The sequence below is a fragment of the Schistocerca nitens genome, chromosome 3 (assembly GCF_023898315.1).
Source record: "Schistocerca nitens isolate TAMUIC-IGC-003100 chromosome 3, iqSchNite1.1, whole genome shotgun sequence".
Classification (NCBI taxonomy): domain Eukaryota; kingdom Metazoa; phylum Arthropoda; class Insecta; order Orthoptera; family Acrididae; genus Schistocerca; species Schistocerca nitens.
The window spans coordinates 872,879,102-872,900,294 of NC_064616.1; the positions used below are offsets into that span (position 1 = coordinate 872,879,102).

General features: G+C 39.7%; 1 protein-coding gene across 9 annotated transcripts in view; it reads right to left on the bottom strand.

The window, feature by feature from the left end:
- LOC126248911 (battenin) overlaps positions 1-21,193 on the bottom strand; it is a 247,016-nt gene that overhangs the window by 55,810 nt on the left and 170,013 nt on the right. For 8 of the 9 annotated variants that reach the window (XM_049950390.1, XM_049950391.1, XM_049950394.1 and 5 more), the window contains one exon: positions 5,669-5,877. In XM_049950390.1, coding sequence (XP_049806347.1) covers positions 5,669-5,877 — 209 coding nt within the window. Of the gene's footprint in view, positions 1-5,668; positions 5,878-18,636; positions 18,822-21,193 lie in introns of all 9 variants that reach the window. The other variant, XM_049950396.1, reaches the window with a different exon arrangement.

A 21,193-nucleotide genomic window follows, 5' to 3' on the forward strand; every position in this document is an offset into this window, starting at 1 on the left:
ATGGCTTCAATCAATTTACATCTACATCTCCATCATACTCCGCAAACCACCTAATGTTGTGTGGCGGAGAGTACGTTTGGTACCACTATCTTATCCCTCCAACCCTGTTCCACTCGTGAATAGTGTGTGGGAAGAATGATTGTCAGTAACCCTCTGTATTGCCTCTAATGTCTCATCTGTAACATCTGCCAGTGGAGTTTATTTAGCATCTCCGTAATGCTCCCTCGCCAACTAAATGATCCCGCGACGAAACACGCTGCACTTTGTTGGATCTTCTCTGTCTCCTCTATCAGTCCTACCTGACAGGGATCCCAGATAGATGAACAATACTCAAGAATTGGGCAAACAAGCACCTTATAAGCCACTTCTTTTGTGAATGAGTTACATTTCCATAAGATTCTTCCGATGAATCTGAGTCTGGTGTCTGCTTTTCCCACTATCTGTTTTGTATGGTCATTCCACTTAAGATCACTCTGGATAGTTATGCCTAGATATTTTACAGCAGACACTGTCTCCAGCTGTTTGTCATCAATAATGCGGTTATACAGTAGCAGATTTCTTTTCCTATGTATCCACAATATGTTACATTTATTCACATTCAGGGTCAACTGCCAGAGGCTGCACCATTCATCAATTCTCTGCAGGATGTATTGCAAATTCTTACTATCTTCTGGCGTTGCTATTTTGGTATAAACAATTGTGTCATCTGCAAATAGCCTTAAAGAGCATCCCACGGTTTCTATTAGATCATTTACATATATCGTAAACAGCAATGGTCCTATCACACTTCCCTGTGGTACTCTGGATGTTACCTTTGCCTTTGTCAATTTAGTTCTGTTAAGAGCAATGTGTTGAGTTCTATCTGCAAGGAAGTCTTGAATCCAATCACAGGTCTGCTCCGATACTCCATAAGCTAATATTTTTTTGATTAAACAGCAATGCGGGACGGTGTCAAATGCCTTACTGAAACCAAGGAACGTGGCATCAACCTGAGGGCAGTTGCCCATGCACTGTGGATCTCACTGAGGAACAGAGCAAGCTGAGTTTCACAGGATCTCTGTTTGCAGAATGCATGTTGATTTTGACAGAGGAGATGTTCATTTCCCAAGAAAGTCATAATTCTTGAGCATAAAACATGTTCCATAATTCTACAACAGATTGACGTGAATGATATAGGTCTATAATTGTGTGGATTGGTCTTACAACCTCTCTTAAAAACGGGAATGACCTGCACTTTTTTCAGTCATTTGGTACCTTTTGTTGCTCAAGTGATCTATGACAAATTACTGCTAGAAAGGGAGCAAGTTCTTTTGCATAATATTTATAGAATCTTATAGGTATCTCATCTGGTCCTGAAGCCTTTCCACTACTAAGCAATCGTAGCTGCTTTTCAATTCTGCAATCGGTTATCTCAATGTCTGCCATTTCGATGTTCACACGACAACTGAAAGGAGGGGCAGTGTTACAATTTTCCACAGTGAAACAACTTCAGACGACCGAATTCAGTATTTTGGCCTCCTCTGTGTTATCTTCCATTTTGGTGCTGGTGTGGACGCTGAGAGAATGAATAAATGATTTTGACCCACTTACTAATTTTATGTATGACCAAAATCTCTTAGGATTTTTCTCAAGTCAGTTGACAATGTCTTACTTTCAAAATCATTGAATGCTTCTCTCATTGATCTCCTTACACTCATTTTTGTTTCGTTCAGCTTTTGTTTGTCAGCTAGCTTTTCTTTCTCTTGAATCTGTGATGAAGTGCTCTTTGTTTAAGTAGTGCTTTTCTAACATGACTATTAAACCAGGGTGAATCTTTCCGATCCCTTAAAACCTTATTCAGGACATACTTGTCTAGGGCATACTTTACGATACCTCTGAGTTTTTTCCATTTGTTCTTTACATCTTTAACATATGACCAAAACTTTGTAGGTTTTTCTGTCAAGTTGGCAGATAGAATTTTACTTTCAAATTCACTGAATGCTTAACGACTGGCTATCCTTGGGCTAATTTCGTCTTCATTTAATTTTTGTTTGCTTGTTAAGGTTTGGCTATGTTTAAATTTGGAGTGAAGCTTGCTTTTCTTTTGTAGCAGCTTCCTAAAATGACCCTTGAGCCACAGCTGGTCTGATTCCTCCCTCACAACTTTTCTGGGCACATAACTGTCTGAAGCATATTGTACAATTCTCTTGAACTTTGTCCATTGATACTCAATGTTGTTAGTAATGGAGATGAAATTTTCATGCTAACCACTCAGGTAAGTGGTTAGACACTGGACTCGCATTCAGGAGGACGACGGTTCAATCCCGCGTCCGGCCATCCTGATTTAGGTTTTCCGTGATTTCCCTAAATCACTCCAGGCAAATGCCGGGATGGTTCATCTGAAAGGGCACGGCCGACTTCCTTCCCCATCCTTCCCTAATCCGATGAGACCGATGACCACGCTGTCTGGTCTCCTTCCCCAAAACCAACCAACCAACCAACCACTCAGGTAATCTGAAATCTGTTTCTTGTCACTCTTGCTGCCTACCTTTGTATTCCTATTTACAGTCACATTCAGTTGTTCTGTAATGGTTGTATGATCACTGATTTCCTGTTCTACTCTAACTGAGACAAAAAATTCGGGTCTGTTTGTTACCAGCATATCAAAGATGTTACCTGATTAAATGCTAAAGGTAGTTTCTGCATAAGCCATTCACAACTATTTCATATGATTCCCTGTCCCCACTACCCAACCTGATTACTTGAGTCCCCCATCTACAGCTGGCAAGTTGAAATCTCCACCAAATACTACAACATGACCATGAAATTTACATGAAATATCCTCAAAGTTTCCTCTCAAATTTTCCACCACTACTGCTCCTGAGGCAGGGAATCTATAAAATCATCCAATGATAAAATCTGTGTATAAACAATAAGCTGCTGTTTGTGCTGCTACTGCTGCTGAGCTCCACTCTGCTCTGAGACTGGAGCTCTACTAGTATTTACATGATAAATTGTAATAATGAGGAATGAGTCATTTTACATTCAAATAATAAATTAGTTTATAAATATGGCTAAAGGTTGATCATTTACAATGTGTTTTTTTTATATTCAGATATGAGTTAATAATTGCTACCAACCCTCCTTTATACATTGCAATAACAGAAATTCTTCTATAGAATAGAAGGAATTGTCAAAGAGAAACTTTTTCAGTTTGTTCTCAAATTTCATTTTGCTATCTCTCAGACATTATATATCAAATTATTCAGGAATAAAGGAGATGACTCACTGAAAGGCAGAAGCTCTGCATCGTTGATAGGTACACAAAAAAGTACAGAGCTTGGCTAGCTTTCGGAATGTACTTCCTTTTTCAAGTTTGTAGGTAAAACATGAGCATGTGTGTGTACCAACACACACACACACACACACACACACACACACACACACAAACACACACACAGGTGGATGCATGAGAGTGAGTATGTGTGTTTGTGTTCATGTTTTTCCTACAAGCTTGATAAAGGAAGTATATTCTGAAAGCTAGCAAAAGTCTGTACCTTTTGTTTGCATACCCATCAATGATGCTGTGCCCCTGCCCCAGTCAACCAGAACTTTCCAGACATCTTATATCCTTGTGTAACTGATCAAAGATTTTGGTTGCAGCATGTGCACTCCTTTTTGTGCCAAAGGCATCCTTCTTGTCAAATAATGAACACCATTTTTTCTTGTGGTATCGTAACTATGTACATCATTATTCCTCTACATATGCAGTGGATTATTTGCAATAAAATTCATGAGGGAATAACTATACTGTGAAGCAATAGTCAAAATGCCTAACTCCTTAAAATGATGTCTACAAGACGCACCGTATATTATTCTTACAGCACATTTTTGAGCAATAAAGACTTTCTTTCTTATATATGAGTTACCCCAGAACATCATTCCATGTGCCATTATTGAATACAAATATGTCAACTTACTGATTTGTCTCTCTGCAAGATCTGCAATGATTCCAAATACAAATGTGGCCAAACTAAGTTCTTTTAGGAGATACAAATGTGCTTTTTCCAGTTTAAAATTTTTTTGAAGTTTTCAATCTATTTATTATTCCCTCACCATACATTACACTTATCATTGGCATAGTATCTCTAGATGAACATAATGATTTATATAAAAATTGAGAGTGAAGCTATTTGCATAAAATCACTCAATGATACTTTTAATAAAATTGTTTTCTTATGTTGCTGTATGTAAGCTTGGATTTATTACAATACTAGTGTCATCGAATTCTGTTTCTTGTAAATTAGGCAGAAGATCATTTATATATGTGAGGAACAATTGCAGACCTAAGACTGAGCCTTCTCTCTAGACAGAAGACTCTCCCCTGACTACAATGGTCGAATTATTAAGGATTTCAGAGTGATAAGATGGATTAAGAAGACCAAGGTATATAATTTACCAGTCAAGTAACTAAAGTGCAATAAATTGTACTCTTATATGATGGCTATTCAGAAAGCAAGGTCCGATGGAGTGCGAAATGGAAACCACAGTGGAAACCCGATGAAGCTTTGCACAGATGTGTAGGGTACTGTCTCTAGTATGCCCACTGATTGTGCCATGTCACTCTTTTCAGTTCTGAATGCACAGTGAGCACGTAAAGATGCTTAGAAGAATAGTTTCTCCTACCAAGTATGAGGGCCTGGTTTGTGCTTTCACCTGATGTCATGCAGCCCACATAACATAAATGTCACATGTTTCCTTCTGCATGACAATTCTTGGCCGCACTCTGAAGGGGAAATAAAGATGCTCCTGCAGCATTTTTGATGGGACGTGTTTGATCACCCACAATAGTGCCCGTAATTGACTCTCCCTGAGTTTCAACTCTGCTCACATGAACTGCTAGCGATGAAAACAATGTTGTGGCACAGACAATGAGCTGCAGACCAGCATCGAGAATTGGCAGGAAGCACAGGCAGCTTCCTTCTATGACAAGGGTATTGGAAAGTTGGTACATTTCTACAACAAATGTCTAAATCAGAGTGGTGACTATGTAGAGAAGTAGCTGGAAGGTGTAGCTAATTGTTGCAAAAATAAATAAATAAATAATAATTTGATTTTCACAGCTGTTTTCATTTTGTGACTGATCGGACCTTACTTTCCAAATAGGCCTGGTAGTTCTTCTATGAAATCTGTTTCAGATGCAATAGTGCTGACTACTGGCCTGCTGGCCTCAGTGGACTTATACTCATCCACTGCAATATACAATGTTTCTATTTGCCACTTTCCATTTCTCTCACCCCACACTCAACAGCATGGCAACTACTCATAAATAAGCTGTGTCACAAGAACTGTGCGTGTAGAAACAGTTAAATTGCAAAAAGACTGATAGCTCAAGTGCTATTTAAATTTCCTAAGCTATTATGCATCTCTATGTGCCACTCAGCAACTAAGTGCCAGTAAATAGTTTCCTTTATACTTTTTTGTTTATTGTTTATACCCAGAAGTTTCTATCACAGAAATAGTTTTGTTATAACTTTTATACAAAATGCACCAGTTAAAATGTAGTGTATCTTGCTTTTTTTCTGGCCTGAGAGTGCAGCATCATAAAAAAATCAGTACAAATAAACAGACAGAAAAAAGGAAAGAGACAGATTGTTAGGACTCATGTGAGCCAACTGTGGTTACTTACAGTGCTATTAGTATCAAACGTTTTCAGAATATCATGGGCTGCACTCAGCATGACGACATATCCATAATTGTTGCACAATCCAAGTAACCAATATGCAGCCAAGTTTCTCCATTTTGCCTGAACTTGGTGCTGCTGCAGTGGTGCAGAGTCAGAAGTTTGTTCATCCATGGAGAATTTTTTGACTTTAGACTGGGCCACATTTTCAGTACCTGATATTAAAATATAATGGATTAGATCATGAATCAGTTCCAGCATCTAATATTAGAATACAATTTTAATTAGATGAACACAAATAAATCTTTGACACTGTACAGTTACCTAATTGCACATTGGGCAGTGCTATCAATTATACAACAATTTATGATCATTGCATGACTTAACAGTCTCAAACAAAAACAGCCTGCATGGTGTCTTCCTGGGTATGCTGTCAGTTTCTCATATGTTCTTCACACAATAATTTGACAATGTAACTTATCATCATCATCATCATCATCATTGGGTGTTCCACCGAGCGAGGTGGTGCAGTGGTTAGACACTGGACTCGCATTCGGGAGGACGACGGTTCAATCCCGCGTCCGGCCATCCTGATTTAGGTTTTCCGTGATTTCCCTAAATCACTCCAGGCAAATGCCGGGATGGTTCCTCTGAAAGGGCACGGCCGACTTCCTTCCCTAATCCGATGAGACCGATGAGCTCGCTGTCTGGCCTCCTTCCCCAAACAACCCAACCCATTGGGTGTTCCCAAATATAATGAATTGCCCATGAAGCTGCTCTCCCCTTTATGTGCTGTGTACCCCCTCTCATCCATTCCTAGGTGTTCATGGGACACCTTTGATAGTCTGGGAGTGCACGAAGACAGATGGTCTACAGTTCCCTGACTACAGAACTGCAGAAAGAAAAAGGGAAGTGGTAATCCGCACAAGGGTGGGCATTATGTTGGTTAATCATTGTGCCAAGAAGTCACAGGGAATTTACACCCGAGAGGACATTTGCATCAACAGCACTGGTAAAACATGAAATCTTAATTACAGACTCTTAATTACTACTAAATAAAATGTTTATTTCTAAAGCTCCGTCCCAATGAAAATCTGTATAGTGTCGGCAATGTGATTTAAAAGGCTTTTTTTCTTAAATGAAACATTACTGCAGCATTTTTTCCTTTCTTTCTTTCTTTTAAGCAGGCATCAAGTTGTAAATAGCTTCTGCATATACAATATCTTTTTTGTTTAAGCACTAAAAAGTTCTGATTTAGAATCAGTTTTATATAATATCAATTTATAATTATTTTCTGTGTTTTTCCCCTCTGTTAGCATACAACAGAAGATTGATGGAATGCCCAATACTAGTTCAGCAAAGCAGCAAATAAATTTGCATATTATGCAGCTACAGTCAACATTATCATATCAAAAATAATCATCATTCAGTTTATTCAAGCTGCTGGCTGCTGTGCATCAGTGTTTGATATCAATATAGGGTAGCTACCTGGCACACTTTATACCACAAATTTTAGTCGCAAAATCTGTGTGTTCCTGTCATACTTTCATTTTACTTTTGAAAGATAGCACCTATTCTGAACACTTGACAGTATACTGTCTGCACTTCTGGGAGCATGCAGTGTGTTCGCATGTTAGTAATGTAGAGCACCCCACTCACTGTGCTAAACACTGCATTATGTTGCTTTTTCAAATAGCTATTCTTTGTATTACAACTTATTCATTTTTAAGTAATTTGTTTAAGTATGTTTCCCATCATCATCCCCATTCCTAGCAGCACTTGTGATGCCTTACCTCTACAGTAATTTTTCATAGACAGTAAGGTACATGTGTGCTAATATTGTTTGAAATTTATCCACATGTCCCAAAACTAAGCCTACATGTCACACCTTTCCCTCTTTAGCTCCAGCCCTGTCCCTATCTACATCTACATCCACATCTACATCCATACTCCACAAGCCACCTGACAGTGTGTGGAGCAGGGTACCCTGAGTGCCTCTATCGGTTCTCCCTTCTATTCCAGTCTTGTACTGTTCATGGAAAGAAGGATTGTCGGTATGCTTCTGTGTGGGCTCTAATCTCTCTGATTTTACCCTCATGGTCTCTTCGCGAGATATACGTAGGAGGGAGCAATATACTGCTTGACTCTTCGGTGAAGGTATGTTCTCAAAACTTTAACAAAAACCCATACTGAGCTACTGAGCATCTTTCCTGCAGAGTCTTCCACTGGAGTTTATCTATCATCTCCGTAACTCTTTCGCGATTACTAAATGATCCTGTAACGAAGTGCGCTGCTCTCCGTTGGATCTTCTCTATCTCTTCTATCAACCCTATCTGGTACGGATCCCACACTGCAGAGCAGTATTCAAGCAGTGGGCGAACAAGCATACTGTAACCTACTTCCTTTGTTTTCGGATTGCATTTCCTTAGGATTCTTCCAATGAATCTGTCTGGCATCTGCTTTACCGACAATCAACTTTATATGATCATTCCATTTTAAATCACTCCTAATGCGTACTCCCAGATAATTTATGGAATTAACGGCTTCCAGTTGCTGACCTGCTATTTTGTAGCTAAATGATAAGGGATCTATCTTTCTACGTATTCGCAGCACATTACACTGTGAATGTTATGGCCATCCCAATCCCATAGTAGTTTTGTTTTCAAATAGAAAGTTACATGTCTAACAAGTTTGACTGAAACTGTTTTAAGCATTCCAGAGCTATGCTTTACAAATCACCCCTTCCTATTTTCACCCCCCCCCTCCCCCCTCACTCCAACAGGTTAAATGTCATCAGGGCCATCACCAATAACCAGAGCAACCCTGAAAACTGTGGGTTCAACACCAACATAGTTCGAGTACTAGGGGTTTCATATGTCAATAGTAATTCTTTCCAGATAATAGGTCATACACAGATCAAGTTTGGGTGACATTGCTCTAGGTGCCCAGAGTTCTGCTTCCTTGTGTGAAGCTTGTCTTGTTATGTGATATCTGCTTATAGTAAGAGCCACAAATTTCTCCCATAAATCCTTTGACAAGACAGTTGGAAAACCATCATTGTACAATGTTCCTTTCTCAATATCTGTCAAATACCATGACTCTCTGGACCCAAGACTAGTTGTAAATATGTACTACATTCTTCATTCTCTTACAACTTCTTTTAATGTGAGCAGATAACAGGATACCCATCACAAATAAGGCAGCCATAAAATCATCACATCAAAAGTTCTTACTCAATTTCTGCCCACCCACACAAGGACTGGAGCAAATATGCTCTAAATTCCTTGTGTTTCTGCACCTGCTTTTAATATAAGCAAATATTATGACACTAGATGCTGTTGGGTGCAACTAAAACCCAGCCTACCATAAACTATACTGGACACAAACTACAGTCACAGTATGAAAAAATATATGTCACATAATAACTACTGAACTTTATGGTTGACAAGGTGAAATATAACATAAAGCACAAACAGACAAGAATTGTTGATAAACTAGGAGTAACTAAGAAGTTTGAAAATGCAGTAACTGATTCCATCAATTGTGGATAACATGCTGTTTTGGACCAATGGTACAAAAATGGAAGAAATTTTATCACACAAATGCATTTAGAGTCTGACATAGAATAGTTAAAGTACAATTTATCACTTAACCATACAAGCACCTCAGTGATCTACTCTGTAATCATTTAATTTCCATCTTCCAGGAAAATACACATTAACAATGTAGTTGTTTGTTTTAATGTAAATGCACTATAATGAATGCATTTTGATTCATGTTATCTGTTCCTAGCTCTAAAATTTTGTTAGTTATTTGCTTACTTCGTGCAGTCTGGCAGGACAGGAGAGACATTACACAATATGCTTCCCAGCATCAGGCCCACTAAAGTAAACACTACATGACTGCAAGTGCGGGTACTAACAATGGGAATCACCATTTCAGCCCACCGCCTCCTCTACCTCCACAAATAGGGGTACTAGGAGTATCTTACTCACATATTATTTTTTCCTAGAAAGTAAACCATATTTGTAGTAAGTTCCACTGAAATTTCTGCATACTTTCCAGAGTTATGCCTACCCCTTTTCTTCACCTACCCTCTCCCCATTCCTAAGAGTGCTGATAAGTGTGTTCTAGGCCACAACACTTTTCTTCCAGAACTAAGTTATACCTGTAAATATTTGACATACATGGTTCCACATATTCAAAAGTTAAACTTTATATGCCACCCCATCCTCCTGCAACCGATACCCCTAGTGGTTAAATGTTATTGGAACTTACACCAATCAACCCAGTAACCCTGTAAACTTTGGTTTTTCTGGAACTAAGTTACACCTGTAAATATTTTAGATACATTGTTGCACATATTCAAAAGTTATACTTTACATATCAACCCATCCTATTGCAATTCATACCCCTAGTGGTTAAATGTTATTGTAACTTACACCAATCAGCCCAGTAACCCTGTAAACTTTGGATTCAGCACTAATACACGAAGGCATGCTGCAAAGTAATGCTTCAAAATTTTTTATCTGAAAACTCTACAGATTTTAAAATAAAACAAACTTTCTTAGCATTCGACATCTTTATTCTTCAAGTCTACATATTTATTTCTCAACATAGTCATCCTTGTGACATACACATTTCTCTCAACAAGAGGTCAGTTTGTTGACAGCATCACTGCAGAATGTCTGACTTTGTTGGCAGAGTCACAACCTCACCTCTGCTTGCACTACTTCATCATTATCAAAGTGAAGCCATCAAACATATTCTTTAAGTTTTGAAAACAGAAGAAAATCGATTGGGGCCAAGTTGGGACTGTATGGAGGATGACTGGTGACAGTGAACCCAAGGCATCGGATAGTTGCAGATGTCAGAGTGATCGCATGTATCCTGGCACAGTCATTCTGAAGTACAGGGTGTTCCATGTGTGGGTGAACACTTCAAATTCATGCTTTCAGTTTTCTGAGGGTCTTGCAGTGCCATGCAGAGTTTATGTGGTGCCTTTGGGCATCAATTCCAAATGCACCACACCTTGAACATCCCAGGACAGTGTAAGGATGATTTTCCCACTGATGAAAGACCCCAATGTTGCTTGGTTCACACCTGCAGAGTGGCAAGTTACATATTTAGCTTTTACTGTGTTTTGCTAATAGTGTATTTCTTGAATTTCATGGATGTTTCTCTATTTAAGAGGTGTAATCTCACGTTCTTGTAACTGTGCTGTATAGAGTCACTAGCACAGTTGTCATTTCTTCTGAACAGCTAACTACACAGATCATAAGGTGACTTGTCAAGAGGGTAGAAAGCTGCATATCTAGGTTTCTGTAGGTGTTTTTACAGTCAGTTCTTGTTAGTAATACTAGGATGGGTAGGATGTGTGCACACTGTGCAAGGACGCAGAAGGAGCTGGCAACAGCTCGTGAAGAGCAGAGACAGGCGGGACAGTGAAGGTGGAGGCGTGTTTATAGCGATAAGAAGTGCAATAGTATCGAAGGAAATTGATGGAGATATGAAATGTGAAATAATTTGGGTGAAGGTCACGGTTAAAGCAGGCTCAGACATGGTAATTGGATGTCTCTATAGGCCCCCTGGCTCAGCAGCTGTTGTGCCTGAGCACCTGAAGGATAATTTGGAAAATATTTCGAGTAGATTTCCCCATCATGTTATAGTTCTGGGTGCAGATTTTAATTTGCCGGATATAGACTGGGAGACTCAAATGTTCACAACGGGTGGCAGGGACAAAGAATCCAGTGAAATTTTTTTAAGTGCTTTATCTGAAAACTACCTTGAGCAGTTAAACAGAGAACCGACTCGTGGCGATAACATATTAGACCTTCTGGTGACAAACAGACCCGAACTATTTGAAACAGTTAACACAGAACAGGGAATCAGCGATCATAAAGCGATTACTGCATCGATGATTTCAGCCGTAAATAGAAATATTAAAAAAGGTAAGAAGATTTTTCTGTTTAGCAAAAGTGACAAAAAGCAGATTACAGAGTACCTGACAGCTCAACACAAAAGTTTTGTCTCAAGTACAGATAGTGTTGAGGATCAGTGGACAAAGTTCAAAACCATCGTACAATATGCGTTAAATGAGTATGTGCCAAGCAAGATCGTAAGAGATGGAAAAGAGCCACCGTGGTACAACAACCGAGTTAGAAAACTGCTACAGAAGCAAAGGGAACTTCACAGCAAACATAAACATAGCCAAAGCCTTGCAGACAAACAAAAATTACGCGAAGCGAATTGTAGTGTGAGGAGGGCTATGCGAGAGGCATTCAATGAATTCGAAAGTAAAGTTCTATGTACTGACTTGGCAGAAAATCCTAAGAAATTTTGGTCTTATGTCAAAGCGGTAGGTGGATCAAAACAAAATGTCCAGACACTCTGTGACCAAAATGGTACTGAAACAGAGGATGACAGACTAAAGACCGAAATACTAAATGTCTTTTTACAAAGCTGTTTCACAGAGGAAGACTGCACTGTAGTTTCTTCTCTAGATTGTTGCACTGATGGGATACCAGTTCGATTTTACACAGAGGACGCGAAGGAACTTGCCCCCCTTCTTGCAGCGGTGTACCGTAGGTCTCTAGAAGAGCATAGCGTTCCAAAGGATTGGAAAAGGGCACAGGTCATCCCCGTTTTCAAGAAGGGACGTCGAACAGGTGTGCAGAACTATAGACCTATATCTCTAACGTCGATCAGTTGTAGAATTTTGGAACACGTATTATGTTAGAGTATAATGACTTTTCTGGAGACTAGAAATCTACTCTGTAGGAATCAGCATGGGTTTCAAAAAAGACGGTCGTGTGAAACCCAGCTCGCGCTATTCGTCCACGAGACTCAGAGGGCCATAGACACGGGTTCACAGGTAGAAAAACTGCCACATGACGGGAGTCTTCAACCGCTGGAGGAGCGGTGCGACTGCCTGCACTGTGCGCTGCTCTTCAGCTGTATGGACTATCAGACCAATTGTGTGATTGGATTGAAGAGTTCTTAGATAACAGAACGAAGCATGTCATTCTCAATGTAGAGAAGTCTTCCGAAGTAAGAGTGATTTCAGGTGTGTCGCAGGGGAGTGTCGAAGGACCGTTGCTATTCACAATATACATAAATGACCTCGTGGATGACATCGGAAGTTCACTGAGGCTTTTTGCAGATGATGCTGTAGTGTATCGAGAGATTGTAACAATGGCAAATTGTACTGAAATGCAGGAGGATCTGCAGCAAATTGGCGCATGGTGCGGGGAATGGCAATTCAATCTCAATGTAGACAAGTGTAATGTGCTGCGAATACACAGAAACATAGATCCCTTATCATTTAGCTACAAAATAGCAGGTCAGCAACTGGAAGCAGTTAATTCTGTAAATTATCTGGGAGTATGCATTAGGAGTGATTTAAAATGGAATGATCACATAAAGTTGATCGTCGGTAAAGCAGGTGCCAGACTGAGATTCATTGGAAGAATCCTAAGGAAATGCAATCCAAAAACGAAGGAAGTAGGTTACAGTACGCTTGTTCGCCCACTGCTTGAATACTGCTCAGCAGTGTGGGATCCGTACCAGATAGGGTTGATAGAAGAGATAGAGAAGATCCAACGGAGAGCAGTGCACTTCATTACAGGATCATTTAGTAATCGCGAAAGAGTTATGGAGATGATAAACTCCAGTGGAAGACTCTGCAGGAGAGATGCTCAGTAGCTCAGTATGGGCTTTTGTTACAGTTTCGAGAACGTACCTTCACCGAAGAGTCAAGCAGTATATTGCTCCCTCCTATGTACATCTCGCGAAGAGACCATGAGGATAAAATCAGAGAGATTAGAGCCCACACAGAAGCATACCAACAATCCTTCTTTCCACGAACAATACGAGACTGGAATAGAAGGGAGAACTGATAGAGGTACTCAGGGTACCCTCCGCCACACACCGTCAGGTGGCTTGCGGAGTATGGATGTAGATGTAGAGATGTAGAAGAGCTGAATGTGCTTTTGGCTATGGTCAGTCATCTTGAGGTTGCTGCCTTGGGTGTAGTGGTGGTGGAGAATCTGGCACATCACACGGGACACCTCAGGTGTTGCTTGTTTCACCCATCGGCTCTCTTGCTGAGGTCCTTCTTAGTATACCTGATGTGGTGGATCTGCATCACAGCAGGATAAGTGGCAGGTGGTAATGCGTTTGTGTTGCTCAATGCAGAGCGCCAATGAAGTTCTGCCGAAGGAAGACACTGAAGCAATTCTGAGGCAGGCTGCCAGATCTGTTACCAGTAGATTCAAACAACACACAAGTGTTATGGGGATGTTTTGGGAACTCAAATGAGAGTCTCTTGAGGGAAGGCAATATTGCTTCCAAGGAAAACTATTTAGAAAATTTAGAGCACCGACATTTCAAGCTGACTGCAGAAAAATTCTACTGCTGCCAATGTAAATTTTGTGTAAGGACCATGAAGATAAGAGACAGGATAAATTAGGACTTGCACACAGACACATAGCTAGTCTTTTTTCCCTTGTTCTATTTGCAAATGGAACAGGACAGGAAACGACCAGTAGCAGTACAGGATATCCTCTGCCACGCACTGTACAGTGGCTTGTGGAATACGTGTATAGAAGTGTATGTAGATGCATATGTAGAGGGCATAATTTTGAACTTTTTTTGGTGTTAAGATATCCTTTGTGGCAGAACTCCATCAATGTTCTATTGTTTTGGGGGTCAAAATGGTGAACCCAGTCATCAACTGTCACAATGCTGTTCAGGAACCCAGCAACCTCATGCTCAAAACACACAATAAATTGTTGATATATGCCTAGTCTCCTTCATTTCATGTCAGGAGTGAGCATTAGAGGCACCCACCATGCACACAGTTTTCTGTACCTTAGTTCTGTAGTAATGGTCTATATACACTCTCATGATATGCCACACTTACCTGAGAGCTGTCTGTGTTATCCAACGATTTTCTCTGAGGAGTTCATCAACCCTATTCCTATGAGTTTCATGCATTCATCCACACTGAGTTCTGCCTTCTGCCACACACACTGGGATTAGAACCACTATTTCCTTCATTATGAGCATGATCAACTCAATGGCGCACATTACTGCTTTTGATACAATCATCACTGTACAAAACTTTCACTCTTTTATGGATTTCAATTGGAGACACATTTTCTGCACCCAGGAACTCAATTACAGCATGCTGTTTTTCATGCACCATTGCCATGTTACATGCTAGCCCTCTAATGGAGAGGGTTGCAACTTGTGCCAGCAAAATGGGAAAGTCGAACAAGTAATGTGCATGACATGTAATATCTCAAATGATATTGGGAACAGAACAAAACATTCTAAGGCATTACTTTTCAACATGCCCTCATAGTTTGTTTACAATTATAAAGGATGTCCTAAACCTTATTTTATTATTTCATTCTGTCTGCAACTGCCAGTATTTTGTTTATTTTTTGAAATGTTGAACAATTTTAGCCATAGGCAATTTTCAAGTACCTAAATACATTTGTTGACTGTATGATCATCAAAATATGCTATGGAAAATGTTGCCATACTGGTCTCTTGCATGTGCTATATATGAATCATGTCTATAGCCTTGTACTTCTGAGTACAGATGTCATAGGTTCAATTAAAATTGTACAACTAGCCTCATTAGTATGGCAGCACATTATGGGGTTAAAATAACGTAATCACACTGGATGTACATGTACAGACTATAAATGACTTTTTTACCACATATTAACGCATACCATGTATAAAATTTAGTTGCAATAATTCCAGGCATTCCATAGCTTTGCATTCATGCCACTCTCTCATTGCCATGAAAAGAGGTGTTATGGGTGCCTTAACTTCACAGTAATTGTTTCCTGGCACTAATGACAAATGGAGGTATCACGTTTGTTAACACATTGGACTCTCAATCTTAAATTCCCATTTGGTTGTTCTTATTTAAGTCTCCTATGGACTCCCTAAATCACTTGGGGTGACCATGATAGTGATTATCACCAATCAGCAACTAAGCTGGTGCTTTTATGCTAATAGTCTCAGTGTCAATGAGTCATTAAATTCTAATGTTGCTTTCATATTTAATCAAAGTGACAGACAGCAGTATTGTGTACATTGATGAGTTTTGTGTGTGTGTGTGTGTGTGTGTGTGTGTGTGAAATTTACTGAGAACAAAGTCATAAAACTTTCACACATTCATACAAGGCTTCAAGCACAGTATTCTGTTGACATACTCATGCACAGAGACTGCTGTAAATGATATAAATGCATGAGTAACAGTCCCTGACTCAGTGGTTTCAAGTTCATAGAAATCATTCGTGTGACAATTCTGTATGCAGAATGAATGCTATAAGAAAACAGTGAAACTGTAAAACAGGGATGGCTATTTGTGTGGAAAAAATCAACATGAGCATTCTCATGTATTTGCCTTTTGGAAGATTAGTGCAAGTTAGGTACCTACTTCTTCCACCAGGCAGAAAACAGTGCAAGACCGAACTATAATGGTAATAATAATAACATCTTTCTGAATCATTTCACTCCATAATATAAACATATTTAAATGAATGCAGTTACAGAACTGCACTAAAACATTAGGCCAATGGATGTATTGGTAAAATGAAGCCAAGAAGTCTAATGATTCTGAAAAATGAAGCCCCAGAAAGAATGATCCAAATGAATCCAAACCTAGAGGGCACATCTGGAAGATTAAAAGCAGTAAGCAGTTAAGACTGCAGTGAACTGGCAAACACATAGGCCCAGAAGCACTTTCTCTTGTGTGACCACAAAGGTCAGTGTCACCTACAGTTCAAATAGTGAGGAGCTGTGAAACAAAGTGTAAATGTAGAACCATGTACCACTATGTTACAGCTACATAAAAGGCTGAAATACATTCACAGGCAGCTGGATCAGAGATGGCTGATATGTTGTAAAGAGAGCATTCCTATCACCATGGTAGCTGATATAATTAGGTGTGTTACATGACTAAGATGTCATCAAACTTTATTATGGCGCCGGCCGAAGTGGCCGTGCGGTTAAAGGCGCTGCTGTCTGAAACCGCAAGACCGCTACGGTCGCAGGTTCGAATCCTGCCTAGGGCATGGATGTTTGTGATGTCCTTAGGTTAGTTAGGTTTAACTAGTTCTAAGTTCTAGGGGACTAATGACCTCAGCAGTTGAGTCCCATAGTGCTCAGAGCCATTTGAACCATTTTTTATTATGGCTACCAATACGACAGTCAGGCACAGGACAAATAAGAAACATGATATCAACACATTTGACCTCAATTAGGTCATATTCATTGCCAAGCACATGGGACACCCCATCTCTGAGGTTGTCCAGGAACTGGGCTACTCACATGCCATTGCGTCAAGTGTGTCTATGAGTACCTTGGTACAGAGGAAACCACCATTCACAAAGTCAAATACCATATGTAACAATGCACTGAGGATGGGGGCACCCATCACCTATTGCAGATTGTAACAGTTTACAGATGGGCCACAGCACAGCAATTCTGTGTTGGGCAATAACAAATGGCGAGCAGCTATACCATTCAGAAACTCTTTGCTCTGGGGTACAGCAGCCACTGTCCCACATGTTTATCTCTGCTCATTACACATAACAGAAGACAAGAAGTTTCACTGGTGCAGGAACACTGCCACTGAATGTTCTAAGATGGAAGAAGGCTGCCTCGACTGAAGAAGTATGTTACACATTGATAACAGGATACAAGTACTTTGAAAACCACATGAGGCAATTTATTCCACTCATCACTATAGCACCTTTCAGCTAGGCAGTGACGGTATTCACATGTGGGGGAATGTTTATGTAATGCTCCATAAAGTTTTCTTAAATACCAGCACCACAAGCTATATGGACAACACAGAACTCAATATTTCTTCCCAATTTACATCAGTTCATTAATTTCATTCCATGCACAGCTCCAGAAAAGTAAAATCTTTACATCTGGACAGCTCTTACACTACAGTTTATTAACAAGTGTATAAATCAAGTTACCTTCCATTAGGAATGTGGGTGCACTCAACGACTGTGATATGATTTTCAAATGATAGAGCACAGCAATCAGTCCTCCTTTTCTTTCACATTTTATTAGGCAAATATAGATTTCGGGTAGTGCCTAGCCATTATCAATGCACTATTTGATGGTATCAATGCATGTCCTAGCTTGTCAGTCCCCTGTTGTTCAGGTTTCTGTCACAGTTTGTTCAAGACTACTAGTACAAATATTTTATCACTGCTGTCAGGAGAGAGTCGTATTTTGAAATTTTTGGGTTATCATCACAAGAAACATTTCCCATGCCATTTATTTCACGAATACATACCAAGAGCATCACCATCATCTTCAACTTCAAGTTCATCTAAGCCTTCATGTACCAAGTTCTGTGTGGTTAAATCTGACATAGTCTGGTAGATTTCTCGCAGACTAAAACATCTAGTATGTTCATCACACTACAATTTAATGACATGAGAATAATGGTACAGTTTCTTCCACATACATCAGACCAGATCTGCACTTGGTCATCCAATCTTACTACATTTCTTGCCTATGTTGCAATCTCGTTTGAATTATAGATGGAACTGAAGCAGCATTCCTGCCTTTGATTTGGTGCTAAATACGATTTTGAAAAAGTCATATTGTATCTCAAATTCCGAAATGTAAATAAAAATTTGCTTGTAATAATTGTGAAAATACAGATTTCAAATAAATCAGTCAATGATGGGCAAACAAATTTCACATGTTAGTAAGTGTTATGGCAGTTAAGTGCTGCACTTTAAGCAAAAGAAGCAACTAAGCTGTCATTAAAATAAAAGTAGGAGCTACTATGAAAAAAATGAAGCATTTCAGAGAGACAATTTAACATTCAGTCAGAAAGACGATTGTCATTAATTGCACTCTCAGCCTGTACTCCAATACACAAAATTCATATCACATTTCCCTCTGTTTAATATTATTACCTCCATTCAGCCTGCTACAATAGCAAGTGCATTAAGTACATGGTCCCTAGATCAATAAAGTAGCTAGGACCAATTCATGTCCGCTCAGGAATCATGACAAAATTTGGTGCACTGGCCAACCTGAATATGGCCTTATGGTTATACTTCATGCCCATTCTGGCAAATGTTCAGCTTGTTCCTCATCTCTGCCTCAAAAAAAAACCACAATAGACAAACACATAAAACATGATAAACATACAGAAGCAAAATTAGACAAATCACAAACATGTTGAAACACATATCCTTCCTTCACAGATTTTCAGCTGGTGTAACCTCTGATTAAACATGGTTAAGTTAGTGTAAGAAAAATACAGTGCTGTATTAGATTTGACAAAGCTGTGGTAAAAAGCAGGCACCACTAAAAAGTGAAAATTGTTGAAATTTGATGAGAGATATTTACTAATAATCAACAGGACCTCTAGAAAATGAATAATAAATCAAATAACTTGCTTGAGGCTTCTACAATTTTTTATAGGAAAACAGTATTTTCTGACAGATAAGTAATGGATATTCTGTTGTTTCTATGATGATTATTATTATGACTTTAAGACATGGAACTGCTTGGACACTAGTGCTCACACATAAAATAAATTGTGAGGAATGTGGTTAATGTAAATTAAAACAACAGGCTCTACAATGACAGGCTCTACAGCAACACAGGAACAATACACTAACACAACAGACACAATTTAAAATAATATACAACTCTAAGGAATGTCATAAAAACAATAACACAAAACATGGATTTAAAAAAATGCAAAATAACTGCCAATAATGCATTATAAAATAGCCGGTCTAGAAAATTTAAACTGGGACCAGATCTCTGCGGTTTGTCATACTCGTCTTATAGTCATTTAAAATAGCAGGCAGGTTGTGTAGAGAACACAGGACAACCCTCAGGTCAGAAAATAAAACACACTCAATCAAAATATGGTGTACCGACATGCATGTTCCACACATGTCACAAATTGGAGAGTCCTTCTACCACAATAGAAAAGCATGCGTCAGAGGAATGTGTCCAACTCTTAGCCATGTATGGGCTACTTCTTCAGCCCACTGTGGCCAGGAGGAGGTAAGCCACAGTTGCACAATAGATTTCACTGACTACAGCTGATTGCCTCTCACTTTCAGTAACTGTACCCTCCTGGTCACGTATCTCCTGGCTGCTTGTAGGGGGACAGAACAAAGAGTAGGTTGGAAGAGCAAGCCTTCTTAGTGGCTGCACCAGCAAGTTCATCTCTCCAGATTTCTGTATTGCCTGGTAACTGACAGAAAATTATCTCCTTCTCCTGCCTTTGAATGAGAAGGAGAATGCTCTGGACGATCCTGTCTGCTGTGTGCATCTCTCCAATGGCAAGAAAGGCACTTCGCGAACTAGAGCAGACGAGGAATTTTATGTTGCTAAGATGTCATCTCCTCTGTTCCAGAGTCCTCAGGATAGAAAATAATACTGCACAGCACATAGCAAATTGCTCTAGAAGTTCTATGCTGAGAATACATTCTGGGAACATGACTGAGCAGCAGCCAAAAAGTCCCCCTGCTTAGACTCATCAGTGTTGTGGTATATGGACCTCTCACCCAGCAGACCTGCAACCCATCCACACCTGTGGTACAGGAGTGGCCTAACCCAGACGGGATTATATCAGCAGGTGACAGAACTTCAATCATACACGCTGTCTAGGCAAGCAGGTGGTTGTGTGAGAACCACTACAGGTTGCTGGCCCCACAAACCTGAGGGCCATGTGACTGAAAATAGTTCCTGTAGTATCTCTACCAGGACTGCATATTTAGGGCAGCACAACACCACTTCAAGCCAGTCTTCAGTCGAGCTCTGCATCAGGTGTCAAAAGGACCCACAGTTCTTCAATCAGAGTCTCGTTCAGAATCTTCGCTACGTACAATGCTCTGCCACTCGTCAACCAGCATCGGCCGAGGAAGCTCCCAGTGTCTGTCATCACCATCACCAGGACTTGGCCTCTGCATCAGCGTCAGCCAGGAATTAGGTATCAGTCATCAACCTTATCTTTCTACATCATTTTTCTACCAAGTGAACCTTAGACCGTATCTTGTTCTGTGACCAAGAGAATATCACACTTTGAATGTTTACATGATTAAGGCATTCAGCCTAAGTTAGGTCTAGCGTAAATTCAAGGCTAATCACAAAATTTCACAAACTATTGTAAGTGATTAACTTTTCCCTTTTGGTTGACGCACTTATTAATAAAACTGTTCTACATTGTTTACCTGGGCTAGGTTTTCGTTGCACCTCAATCGGCACAAAACATATCAAGTATAAACACTAATGAAATCCCACTGTCAGTTTGAGATCTTATAAAATTTATCTTTAAAAATGTGTTCTATCATATAGGCCTTATGGCAAGTCGTCAGTTCTAAAGTTAATCTGGGACCTTTTACTAACCAGGGATCTCCAACTCCACCCCTGACTTGGGCACCTTAATTCTATCAACCTGTATCACTTCCAAGATCCTCTCATGCAAAGATCCCAAATAGCCTTATT